General features: G+C 40.4%; 1 protein-coding gene across 1 annotated transcript in view; it reads right to left on the reverse strand.

The window, feature by feature from the left end:
* Nucleotides 1-1,361: 1,361 nt before the first annotated feature.
* Nucleotides 1,362-13,885, reverse strand: part of TMEM242 (transmembrane protein 242) — a 45,172-nt gene continuing 32,648 nt past the window's right edge. The window contains exon 4 of the mRNA XM_042848281.2: nucleotides 1,362-1,505. Coding sequence (XP_042704215.2) covers nucleotides 1,485-1,505 — 21 coding nt within the window. The 3' untranslated portion in view covers nucleotides 1,362-1,484. The remainder of the gene's footprint in view (nucleotides 1,506-13,885) is intronic.

Below are 13,885 nucleotides of genomic sequence, written 5' to 3' on the forward strand. Positions count from 1 at the left end.
TTAAACAGAACAAGGATCCTGCTTTCATAACAAAGCTCAAGACTAGGTAAAACTCAGATTCTGAAATTAAGCCCAAAACTTTGTCCAGTCTTGACAACAACTAAAACTATGAAATTATGGGCAAATATGGGCTGAGTTTACCCAGAGCACCCGTCTGCCCACACGTGTTTTGCTTCAAAACTGTGTGAAACTATTGTATTTTGTTAAGTCTTGTTTGGATTTTTCAGGTCCATTTGAATTAAAAATTCAAAATGAAATGAGGAGGCATGAATCAAAATTGAGGTTTTTTTCCAGTTCTAATAGCAATGTATCAGTAGTGCCTACTATTTGTTTTTTCATGAATCTTCATTATTTTTTCATCTGTGCCTCCAATCCTCTTCATGTTCCCTGATTTAGTAGCATTTAAGGGGTTAAAATTCATATTAAATGTTAAATTATAATTAGAAGAGAGTTCAAAGGGGAGAAAGGGGCAATGATTTTTGCACATTTATTCCAGGACACACACATTTTAGGAAACCCAAAAGTGGTGGATCTTTGGAAACAACTAAATTCTCATGTATCTAAAAACACTGAGGTGTTAAATCTTGAGTGGACATAGTCTAGATGAACATGGAGGAGGGTATATATTTGGCTGGCATTGTGGAAAAATGGCATTCTTCTATATTTTCACTTGCTTGTTTCCACATTAATTGATGTGGAACAGTGGAAAAACTACATTTTGTATCAAATGCAATTAGCAGCAGGTATAAATTCTACTCCCAAATCCTTTGTTAATATAATGTAATATAACCAGGGCAACAGATGTCTTTTACAAGATCTTGGAGTTATGGCAGAGATAGGTAAGGCTTTGGTTTAATATTTTAGAATGGATGCGGACTCAAGGGATTATAATTGTTGCCCTTTAGGGAAGCTGCAAAGGCTGTTTTATGAGGACATCTGAAAACCATTCCCTCTAAGCATTGAAACCTGAAGATGTTTTATATTCAGAATTGAAGGGGAATGCTACAGATATTGTAGAAGTAACATAAGTAAACTTGTGGACCTAACATTACTAGACACATTATTAGCGTTATGGGGAGTTACAGAACAGACATATTGAAAGACCTGAACATCTGCTGAGAGTGAAGAGGCTATTTTTTAATAATAAGAAGAATACGGCTGACTGTCAGCACAGCAACTTAAAATAAAACAGGGAGTAAAAGGTAATTTCAAATGTATTACAGGACAACATTGCATGTTCTGGTGTTTTGTTCAGATTTATTTTTCAAGTACTTCCTAATCATTAGCTACTGTACCCCTCCACCACCACCACCACCATTCCCCACTCCCCTTTTTCTGTAGCCTTGTATTCTGATAAATTAGGCTTCACTGGTCTTCTGCACAGATCCTATACTTCTGAAGAGCTGCTGTACCAGCACCTCAGTGGAGTGAGGAGTTCATCTTCATTATGCCTTCTTGCAGAAATTTAAACACATGACATTGTTTCAGTGGTCAGTAACAGACTCCTGTAGGTGAGAAGGAAAGAGATTGTGTTGCATCAGTGTGCTGGGAGATATTTAAAACCTGCCATTCACAATATTTTCATTTGTCCTGAAAGATGGATTTTATAAACATTTCAGGAAGGAGTTCTGCTTGTAGGGGGCTCTCAGACCCCTTTCTTAAAATTCAGTCACCAAACTGAAGAGAAGAGTTATTTACTTATTGTGGATGGAATACACACATTCGTCTCTGGATTCTGCAGTTAGCCAATGTACAGTAACACAACCAGGTGCAGTGATGTGTTGGATGACTTCTCTACCACAGTTGGAGCTCACCCTTATATAGATGTAGCTAAATCATCCTTGTCTGAGACTTGGGGGATCATAAAAATACTTCTAAAGAACAAGGGTTTTACCTGTGAAATGGGCTAGATTGCACCAAATGGCAGCATTTTTAGTAAAGGTTCCCAGGGAACTTGCACATAATGCTATGCTACCGATACAGTCGTATTTTTCAGGAATAAATTTCCAGTGAAATGCATTTAGTTTGTTTGCCAAGGGATGTTGCCGCCTTCCTTAACAATGTTATTTAAATGGGAAAGCAAGCTCATACAGGGTTTCTCAAACTTTTTTCATCATTTGAATACAGAGATGGTTCTGTATCCCATTAATAACTATATGCACCAGCGCCTTCAAACCGCAGTAGGGCAGTACCCTGTGGCAACTACAGCAATTGCAATGGTTTAAATGGAAAACTAATATCAGGAAAATATATAATGTATTTTTATATTTCTGAGTACAATTCAGTATTTGGAAAAATGGAGCCAACAGTATGGACTAGATGACCTCTCGAGGTCCCTTCCAGTTTTGTGATTCCAGTGCTGGCCTTACCATGAGGCGAACTGAGGCGGCTGCCTCAGGTGCCAGACTGGGGGGGTGCCACTAGGACCCAGAGTGTAGAAAATTGTGTCTGCTGCTGGTACATATGTATTCTCTCTGCTCTGGATGCACAGAGATGGTGGAGTGCTGTGCTGGAGGAAGGAGGGCACAAGAAACATAACAGGCAGGCAGGAGTAAAGCTGAGAGGGAATAACAGAAAGCAGCAGGAGCTGCAGAGAGAGAGAGGAGGAGGAGCCTCTAGCACCCCCAGGAGCCTGGACTGATTAACACCAGCTTCTCAGGGAGCTTCCTGTTTCCTGCTGCTTCCCTGAACCCACTTGAGGAGAACAGGCAGTCAACTGAAGTATTAGGAGCCCATTAGGCCCTTAAGACGCTGATATCTTCCCTCACTCAGGCCCTACTACCAGCCTGCTTATTTGTCCCCTTCAACTGAGTGTTGAGAGCTACTATAGCTAGCACAGAACAGCAGTCATGAGTGAAAAAAGAAAACGTCCCTCTGGGACAGCATTCAGAAAAAGAAAGCAAGCAAAGGAAGCTTGTCTATCTAAGCAGGAAGGAGCTCTCCTGAGATACATAGACACAAATATTCACGATGAGCCTTCCGGCCCCAGTGAGGATGTGAGTGGTGAGGAGATGCCTGATCTTCCAGTTAGTCAGAGTGCAGGTGACCTGGCAGCTACTGCAGCATCCATATCTCCATCTCAAATGGATGTAACCATGCACATTCCTGAAGAAAAGTGTAGATCAGAGAAGAGTGTGGTGGAGGCGCAAGAAACAGCTGCTGCTGAGTTTTGTTGCTTAAGTCTAGAGGATCCAGAACTGTGGACCCACTTGCGCAATAGCCTGAGGGACTTCCTTGTACTGCATGGGCTACAGCAAGTGAAAAACTTCATGTTCCCCAAAGACAATGAAAATAGAAGTTCCCATCCAACACATTACTGGCGTGAAATCCGCAATGGTGACAAAGTGGAGAGGCCATGGCTTATGTACTCAAAAACCCAGAATGCTGCATACTGTTTTTCTTGCAAACTCTTCCAGTCTAATATTCCAGCCACACTGGGTTCTACAGAAACAAAGGACTGGAAAAATCTGGCTAGAAATCTGGGATGCTATGAGAAGGCAGCAAATCACCAGAGAGCATTCCATAGGTGGAAAGAGCTTGAGATGAGACTATGGTTAAAGGCCACCATAGATGATCAGCATCAAGAGAAGATTGCATCAGTCTCTTTACTGGCAAAATGTTCTGAAAAGGCTCATTGAGAATGCTTGCTTATCAAAACCTAGCACTGCGTGGCACTTCAGATCACCTGTATGTGCCAAACAATGGAAACGTCCTTAAAATTGTGGAGCTGATGGCTGAGTTTGATGCTGTACTCCAGGAGCATCTAAGAAGAGTCACCACCCAAGAAATGTACACACACCACTAACTTGGAAAAACAATTCAAAAGGAGATTATACAGTTACTGGCAAAAGTCAAACAGAAGATTGTGGCATATCTGAAGTCAGCAAGATATTACTCTGTTATTTTGGACTGCACACTTGACAACAGCCATAAGGAACAAATGACTTTAATGGTGAGTTTTGTACCAATAACAGAACCTAGTGAAAATGTCCCTGCAATGGTGACTGTCAGAGAGCATTTTCTAGAATTTATTGACATTGATGATACTACAGGAGCTGGTATGACAAATGTGCTTCTTAAAAAGCTGGAAGATATGGGAATTGCGATAGCTGACAAGAGAGGTCAGGGCTACGATAATGGTGCCAACATGAGAGGAAAGAAGAGAGGAGTTCAGACACGGATCCGAGAGTTAAACCCTCGAGCTTTTTTTGTCCCGTGCAGTTCTCATTCATTGAACTTGGTGGTCAGTGATGCAGCATCAGCTTCTAGTGAGGCTGCTGAATTTTTGTAAATGTAATTCAAAGCATCTATGTATTTTTCTCTGCATCAACTCATCGATGGCAAATTTTGAAGCAACATCTGGGAACATTCTCTCTGACACTGAAACCACTGAGTGCCACACGATGGGAAAGTCGAGTGGAAGCGATAAAGCCTATCAAACACCAAATTGGGAAGATAGATGATGCTATAGTTGCCATTATGGAGGATAATGCTATGACAGGAACTGTTCGTGGGAGAACAGTGGCAGAGGGAAATGGAATCACCAGAAACATACATAACTTCAAATTTCTGTGTGGCTTAGTGTTGTGGCATGACATACCATTTTAAATAAATGTTGGAGTCTCTTGCTTACAAGGTGTTGACCTTGATATATCTGGAGCAATGGAACAACTGGACAAAGCAAAGTCATACCTACAGTCTTACCGGTCAGATGAGGGATTTCAAAATGTTCTGAAGAGTGCACAGAAGTTGGCAGAGGAACTTCACACTGAAGCTATTTTCCCACCCATTCAAGAATGCAAGAGTCACCGAAGAAGAAGACATTTTGATTATGAGGCACGGGATAATCCCATAAGAGACCCCAAACAACAATTCAAAGTTGAATTCTTTAACCAGGTGCTAGATTGTGCAATACAGTCAGTTGAACGTTTCATGCAGCTCAAGGAACACAGCAGTATATTTTGGATGTTGTATGATATTCCAAAACTTCTCACTATACCTGAAGAAGACCCACACCAGCAATGCAGGGCACTATAGATAGTGTTGACACATGATGACATGCGCAATATTGATACGAGTGATTTAGGTGATGAACTGAAAGCCCTTTCAAGATACATTTCAGCAGGATCAACTCCAAAGGCTGTTCTGAACATATGTGCACAAATAAGATGACCACCCTCTTTCCAAATGCTTTTGTTGCTCTGCACATACTTCTAGCACTGCCTGTAACAGTTGCCAGTGGAGAAGGCAGCTTCTCCAAGCTGAAGTTAATAAAAACACATCTAAGCTCCACAATGACACAGGAGAGGCTGGTCGGCCTTGCAACCATCTCAATAGAGCATGAGGTGGCCCAGACGTGGACCTTCAGGAAGCAGTTCAAATCTTTGCAATCAAGAAGGCACGGAAAGCACCACTTTGATTCAAACAGATAAAAATGCCAGTGTTTACTATGCAGACAAGAAAAGCTACATTTGCTGTTCAGGCATTTGAAAGTTAAGTGTTACTTAAAATTTTTGAACAAGGCATTTTAAGTTGTTAGTTCTCCTTTATTGGAGTAGGTCGCAGAGTAGTACCATGAGAGGAGTAGAACCGGAAGAAGGCAGAATTGAGACTTTTCAAAGTTTTGGCCCAAGCAAGGGAGTCTGGGGGCATCATTTGAGCTCCCCGCCTCAAGTGCCAAAATGTTGTGGGCTGGCCCTGTATGATTCTATGAGTTCTATTCTACTTGAATCTATGTCTACCTAGCGTATGCTTGGTCTTAAAGTGACAAGCTCTGGGGGTCCCTCAATTTATGAACTTTGGCCAGGAGAAATTGAGGCTGTAATTAGAGATCATCCATTATCTAAAACATTATTGAAAGCTGAAGTGATAGCTATTAAAAACCAACACACGAGGCTGGGGTCAAATGGGACTTGATGGTGCTCAGCACTTCTCAGGATATAATCTACAATCTGGAGAATATTTTTGACTAAATGCTGCCATCTTTACTCAAGCAAACTCTTACTGCAGCAGTTAAGAATGGCAGCATTTGCCATTAAGTAAAATATTAGATCCAAACTGCATGATTATGCCCCTTTAAGCTTAGGTTTATTTTTTTTTTAAGCGCTGAGCATGCCTTATACAGTGGTGCAGGATGGAGGAATATTAACACATTAGCCAAAGCTGTTATAAATGACGTTCTGCAACAAAGCTGCCTCACAGCAGACATCTAGTAACCTAAGAAAACGAGTGAGCTGGAGTTTAGTCATATTTGATCATTAATGTGTAATGGTTTCCAACCAAAATTAATTCAGAGATAGAGTAAAATATATGGAATAATCATTAAGTTTATGTCAGAGGAAAATATTGAATATATTAGGATGCAGTATCTCTACCCTTTCTGGAGTACATTACGTTCTCTTAAGATCTGATACTCCAGGCATTTCTGCTTAGGCTTCACTGAAAATTTGTGTGATAGCTATGTTCCCCAATGTCTTTCTCTATAACACTCTTCCTATTCAGCTCCTGATTTTGTTTCAGATGAAGCATTAACACTATCTATCTATCTATCTATCTATCTATCTAGATGAAACATCTTTCTAGATTACACTAATGTTACCAGGTGGCAAAGCCTTCAAAGGAGTATGTATCACATTTGAAATATTACATAATGCTGACTTGGAAGACAAAGTGTTTTCTGGGATTTTATTTTTTTTAAGCTTCTGCCTTTAACTGAGCACAACCATCACTGTTATAAAATATTAAAGGCCTCATACATATCAAACAAAGCTACAGTTACTAGGGCAGACATTTTTGTGCATATCCGTTAAACACCTGGACCTGGAATTTTTCTAAGTCACTTACAGTAACTAATTTTAATAGAGTTTGTATTTCATATTGATTCGTTCTTACTGAAGGCAGTGTGTAACCTTAAGCTTTCTTCGCTAGTTTTATTTTTTTGTCATGCAGTCATAGAAGCTACAGATGAAAAAGCTCTTCTGTATGAGATCATTTGCCTTTCCAGTTACTCTACTGTAACTCATCTTCCCATCCCTAATTGATCATATCATCAGTCAGACATTATGGTAATGGCTTACTCAGCTAATCGTTAGCTTTGAAATGCAGTAGAGCCTTAATTATCTGAGAGTCTTTATAGATGCCTGAAACCTTCAGACAGTGGGAGGTTCAGTTAATCAAGGGATCTGGGTGGCTGAAGGCAGGGTGGGGAGTTGCCTAAGCAACTTGTCTTCCCCTGAAGAGGGGTTGGGAGAGAGGACCAAATCATGTGCCTAAGGATTTATGTGCAGAAGTCTTTGAGGTAAATCTGTATCTGTTTGCAGAGGATGTCAAAGACCCTAATCCAGGAAAAATGTCTGCAGTCCAGTGGGGCCCCATCATTCCTGGCTGATAGATGCTTTTCAACCTCACTAACCCTAGATGCGTTGGGAGTGGGCACATACAGAGCAGCTTCTCAGCCACTTAATTTGGTGCCTCAGTTACTTGAGTACCCAACCTGAAACACTTTGCAGGAGCCTGCTTCTCAGAAAGTGCTGAGCCCTCTTCTCTGAATATTAGCCCCTGTTACGGCTTCTCAAGTTTGACATTCAAAATCAAGGCACTTAAAATCACTTGTTGCTTCCTGAAAACCATGGCCATTATTTTTACATTAAATTGGGCGGAAAAGGAAATTAAGGGGGGAAAGCAAAGTAAAAGTGTATGTGTGGGAGTGGCAACTGCCCTACTTAACGGGAAACAAAATATGGAGCACAATGAAACATGAAGTCAAGGGCTAAAAGGCCAAAGCACAGACACTCATCAAGAAAGTGGTCTGGGTTTCTTCTGCAAGAGTTAAATGACTGGATCCCAGATTTTTTGCATATCCCATCCACAGATTGTTCTTGAGATGAATGATACAAAATATCAAACAATAGGCCATGTAACTGAGTAGAGTAGTCTGGTCCATAGTCTGAAGAAAGGAACCTCTGATTCAGTCCACTTTATCCAAATAGTTTCCTAGCCAACAAATAAGGTGAAGGAGAGAAGTCACGAACCTACTTTAATCTATGTGGCAAAGATCTATGGAGGCATCATTGAAGAGAAACAGGTAAATTAAGATCAGTTGCACTGGATAAGAACTTGCGGGCTTGAAATCAGAATTATCCTATATGGAAAGAGTCAGCAAAACAATGAAAAAAGGTTCCATTGTGATTTTACAAGTAAGGTAAAATTCAAATTAAGTGTGAAGCATAATGCAGCAGAAATAAATGCACTGCAAAGGATCTCCTCCATTTCCTGTTTTTCACTGACTACCAACCTGTCCTGCTCTTAAACTCTCATAGAAAATGTGCTATTGGCCAGGAGATGATTAACAAATCCTGGGGGAGATTGTTAAAATGAAGTGACTGCTCACTCTGTGTATTGATATGTGTTTCCATATATAAAAAAATCAAATAGATGCTTTCAGTCAGTATAACCTTTAATTTAGTTTAAGAGAACTAACTATACCAGTAAGAACCAATGTCTCCATGGTTAGAGCATGCAGGGTGTGTCTCCTTTGATATGCTGCACTGAACATACACAAGAGGTATGTCTTCAGAGTCCTTAGAGATTTAAAGGTGGAATATACAGAAAATAAGGCATAACCATTACACAGCTAAGGAGTTACAACATTAGAATGGCACTGTAGCACCACTTTAGTAAAGGCTGAGACTTCAACAGCTGATTTTTCCCTAAGTGCTTTAATATCTACATGCATATTCAGATTGCTTTGAAATTTGCTATGCGTCATCAGGATTTGGAGTAGGGTTAATGGTCTAAATTTGGGGTCATTTAAGCAAGGGGTTTCAGAAATAGTTTTTTGGGGAGGCTATCATGACAGCAACATTTTATGGGTTGTCTAACTTATTTTGTTCATGCCTGGGGCTGAGAGAATGGCTCTGGTTCTTCCAAAACTGATGTGTCACCACCTCAGGTTTGATCTGAGCTAGTGTCTGGCAATATTTAAAAATTTATTCAGGCTTTCCAGTGAGGTTTGAGACAACCTGATGTGCTAGAGAAAGTCATTTGCATGTGTGCAGCAGAACTGGAACTCTGTAGCAAGCCAGAATGTTTGCAGGCAGCCGGCCAGCATAGTAGCCAGGTGACTTAAGGTGATGTGCTATGGCCATTGGAGCTGAGCCATACCTATGTACTGAGAATTTGAGTCCTTCCCTTGGTAGCTTTCTGAAAATGTGTTATGCATCCGAAGAAGTGGGCTGTAGTCCACGAAAGCTTATGCTCTAATAAATTTGTTAGTCTCTAAGGTGCCACAAGTACTCCTGTTCTTTGTGCCATAAGCTTCACTCTCTCCTCTTCAAGCAATGACACACTGACTGCCTGTGTGAGATCATAGGACTTCACCCTTCCTGAGCATTTGTTGGATAGTGTGAAAAGTGCACAGGAATAATGTGTGTGTTGGGGGGGTGACACTTAGGTTGTCTCTGCACTAGAATAAAGGTTGAGTTTAGGACAGGCTTAGCAAACACTAAACTTATGATGAGGGTGATGTAAGAACTTATATAAACTAGACTAGACTCAACCACTTCACCTACTCTAGGCAAACCACCAAAGTCCTGCCAGATGGTAACACCTATTCAGCCTTGTCAGAGGGATTCCCTCCACGCCATCATCTTCAGTTAGCCCTGATTGAGCATTTGGGGCAGACAGATGTGTGCCACCCGACTGCTAGAACTCCTCAGGACAACAGTGCAGTACAGAAGAATGGGGATCCAATGCAGATGTGGAGTTCTGATGGGCACTGAGAACATGCAAGTTTTACAAAGGGTTGAAGCTCTCTTAACTTCCCCGGTTTTCTTGACATATGTAGTGGAATGCTGGCCTCTGGAAGTGAAAGTTGCAGCCATTGTAGCAGCTAAAAAAATTTCATAATTCATAGATTTTAGAGCCAAGAGATGCCTGTATGTCCATCTACTTGGACAGCCTACATAGCACAGCCCAGGAAAAACGCATCCTGATTCTTCTAGCTGCAGCTGCACTTCTCAGATGTCAGTGCAACCTCTGGCGACTCGCTGCACCTGATCCCAGATCCAATACAGCTATACCTAGCAGAGGGAGGGTATGGGGTTTATGAGCGTTGTGTGGGACACAACACAGAAAATAGCAGATTTTTGTTTGGCATGGGTCAGACTTGGTTTAGTCCCCAGGCCCAAAGCCAACTCCAGGAGGGCAGAGTTAAGGTGGGGATGAGAGGTGCATTTTTCAAAGGTTTAAATTTGTTTTACTGTAATGCTTTATTTCCTGTTTTGCAGAGGTTTTAAGTATTGGTGCATTTAACATTCTGGAAGGTACCAGGCACTGTTACTCAACCTGTACACTGTATCAACAGAGTTTTGGGCAGTGAATATATAGTTTGTTACAATCAGTTAGGGTTGGTTCTGTCTCTCCTTAATTCTTTTCATGATTGTCTTGAGGTCTAGGGCTAGATAGCCATAGGAGGAATATTGTTTTATATACTAAAACTATTAATTGTTGTATCCTTCCCCATCGCCTGGATTATCAGAAAAACACATAGGATGAAACGAGGCCAAGTGGCCTACTTACCAGTTTAATGAATAACTGACCTGTTCTCTTGAAACTTAAATTAACAGTACCCCTATTTGGTAGTAATAAATGGCCCAACAAAATTTGTTTTTTGTATGCATGGAAAAATTACTTCAAACCAAGTTCTCTTCTGCTTTTTACAACAGCTCTTTCGTGCATTCAAGTTCAGGATTTCAGGATTAACCCCTAAAATGGGCCTTGTTGACTAAAATCCCTCTTAATTTGGATATAAAGTGGAAATACCTTGTCTCATTCAGCCCTTTTTATGTTTCTAGTGCTCAGCACCCATGAAATGGATTGCTTGTGGGGAGATAATATCTGCTTTGTTTCTTTTTAAGTCTGTGAAAAATGTCTTCCTGGTTAATAGGCTGATGGTGGGCTCCAGACGATAAATGTGATTGTTTGTCATACTCTGCCCAAGATAATGACATTAAAGCAAAGTTGAAATTCCATATAATTTCTGCTCTTCCATAGCCAGGAACATTCAGAACACAATACACAGATGGTGCTCACATAAAGGATAACATTATCTGTTAAATTAGTTAATGGGGGGGGGAGGAATGTTTAACAATATGCCTCTGGTATAAAAGAAATAGACAAATTACAAAAAACTTCTGTCAGCTTAATTCCAAATGCTAATATATACCATTTTACCCAGATGGGATTGCTTACTGGCCTGCGCATCAGGTTTGAAACATCTAGAATGCCCACAGCAACAGGTTCAAACTCAGCAGTATTGATTCAGCTCTTCATCCTTAATTGAAGTTCACACATTTAACTCTCCGGGGGCTTAAAAACCCAGGGCCAGTCTGCTCTGTGTGTATTTTCATGGCCTAAGTTTGCAGAGGTGCTCAGCACTCATGACTGGTTTAAATCAGTGGAAGGTGCCAAAATTAGGTCATTAAGGGCCCATCAATTCTTTCACAGGCTTACTGCTTTTGAGACACTTAAAGAACTTTTTTGTTTGTTTGTTTGTATACCATTAGCTACATGTTCTTTGAAATCCATTAGCCCTTCTAATTTTCTTCTTATGTACTGCCTGCTATAGTTTATGCTCCCTTTTATTTGCTTCACTAGAGTTAGCTTTTCCAAATTCAGTTTGGTTTGAATAATCTCTTGAGCCTTTCCGTTTAGCCACGCTGATGTAATTCTTGCCTTCCTGCTTCTCTTTTTGTGCAGAAGTATGCAAGCCTTCTGAGATGTTATTATGGTTTCAGGTAGCATCCATGCTAAATATGGTAACAAAAAGCAGGAAAATGGCACAGGAAGAGTGACATGTATATCCAGTGGATTATAGCCACAGCACAAGTTAAAAAAGATCAGCAATCCACATTTTTCACATGGATTGGAATCTGATTTACAAAACATGCACTCTCTGTCTTTTTTACACAAACTTTTCCTTGCAAGTAAAGCTGCATCAGACAAAATGTGAATAAATAATGCAGAGTTATGGATTGTCATAAACATACAGCTAAGGGTAACATAAAATCCCTCCTGAGCAGCTGTACTGAATCTTTACCTGTAAGGGGTTAAGAAGCTCAAATAACCTGGTTGGCACCTGACCAAAAGGACCAATAAGGAAAGAAGATACTTCCAAATCTGGGGGGGCGAGGTTTTGTTTGTGCTCTCTTTGTAGTTCCCTCTCTGAGAGAGAGACCAGGCAGAAAAAACATCTCCTAAAAACATACCTAAAATGATCTATCTAAGGTTACAAAAATTGTAAGTAAGGGCAAGAAAATGCATTAGATTATCTTTTGTTTTAGCTTGTGAATTTTCCCTATGCTAAGAGGGAGTTTTATTCCTGTTTTTTGTAACTTTAAAGCTGAGCCTAAAGGGGAGCCCTCTGTGTTTTAAATCTTTTTATTACCCTGTAAAGTTACTTTCCATCCTGATTTTGCAGAGGTGCTTCTTTTACTTTTGTTTTTATAATAAAGTTCTTTTAAGAACCTGATTGATTTTAGTGTCTTAAAGATAAAGGGTCTGGTCTGTACTCATATTAAAGGCAATTGGTTGGTATATTATTCTCAAGCCTCCCCAGGAAAGGGGATGAAGAGGTTTGGGGGAAATATTTTGGGGGAATAGGGACTCCAAGTGACCCTTTTCCTGAATTTTTGTCTAAATCACTTGGTGGTGGCAGCAATACCATCCAAGGACAAGGAAAGGATTTGTGCCTTGGGGAAGTTTTTAACCTAAGCTGGTAGAAATAAGCATAGGGGGTCTTTCATGCGGGTCCCCACATCTGTACCCCAAAGTTCAGAGTGGGGAGGGAACCCTAACATGGATGGTATAAGAAGTTGAACTATGTATTTCTTCATTTTCAGTAGTTGTTTCTGTTGATATTAGCTTTAATATCCTAAGACTACTGTACCAGATTGCTGTATCATTATATATATAATTTAATTCTAGTTTAAATATTTGTCTGTGGATTTTCCCAGGTTTTTAATAAAATCTGATATATATTACTATTTATACTGTGAAATATTCAAAAATGGCTCTGAAAGTGATATATGTGGAGCCTGTAGGTTTAGACCATATCTACACTACAAAATTATATAAACCTAATTTACATCAGCATACAGCCATCACAGTAATTAAATCGCTTGTGTGTGCACACCCTTTCCTTGTGTCGGCGGTGTGCGACCTCGCTAGGAGTGTTTGTATCAATTGTATTGTCAGTGTGGGCATTGTGGAATGGGTCCTGAAAGCCAGTAACAGTTGACATTAGCAACGGTGTTTCTACACTGACACTGTGTCAACCTACTTACATTGACCATGGCTATATGCTGCCTGGGGGAGTGGTGTTACTAAATCGGCGTAGAGAGGGACTTGTGTCTGTGGGAGCCAAATTTAAGTGAAGGCAATTCCACAGCTAAGTAGACACAAGGCAGCTTACATTGACCTAACCCTGTAGTGCAGACCAGGCCTTAGAAGCATGGTGGTTACTCCTATGGGCTTAGAAGAACAGAAGTAGTAACTGCTATTGAATTTAGGAACACCAAAGAAGTCAATCCAGAGTATAGGTGCTTCTTAAGATCTGTGATGGACTCTGGACCTTAGAAGTGCTACCACATATGAGATGGTCTATTCCTAAGAATGTTATTAGCTGTGTGGAAGCAAGAATGCAGTTCAACCAGAGCCTAGCCATTTTAAGGACATGATGCAACGTGCACTTATTTTGTTTAGCACTTGATTGTCTTTGGCTTTGCAAATGGCACATCCATCTGTTAAATCTTGGCAACTCAGCACCAAACTGCCATAGTATTAGGCAATACAGTAGTTAGTAAATATTGTACATGAACTAACAGAA

Source organism: Chrysemys picta, chromosome 3 (genome assembly GCF_011386835.1).
Source record: "Chrysemys picta bellii isolate R12L10 chromosome 3, ASM1138683v2, whole genome shotgun sequence".
Taxonomy (NCBI): Eukaryota; Metazoa; Chordata; order Testudines; family Emydidae; genus Chrysemys; species Chrysemys picta.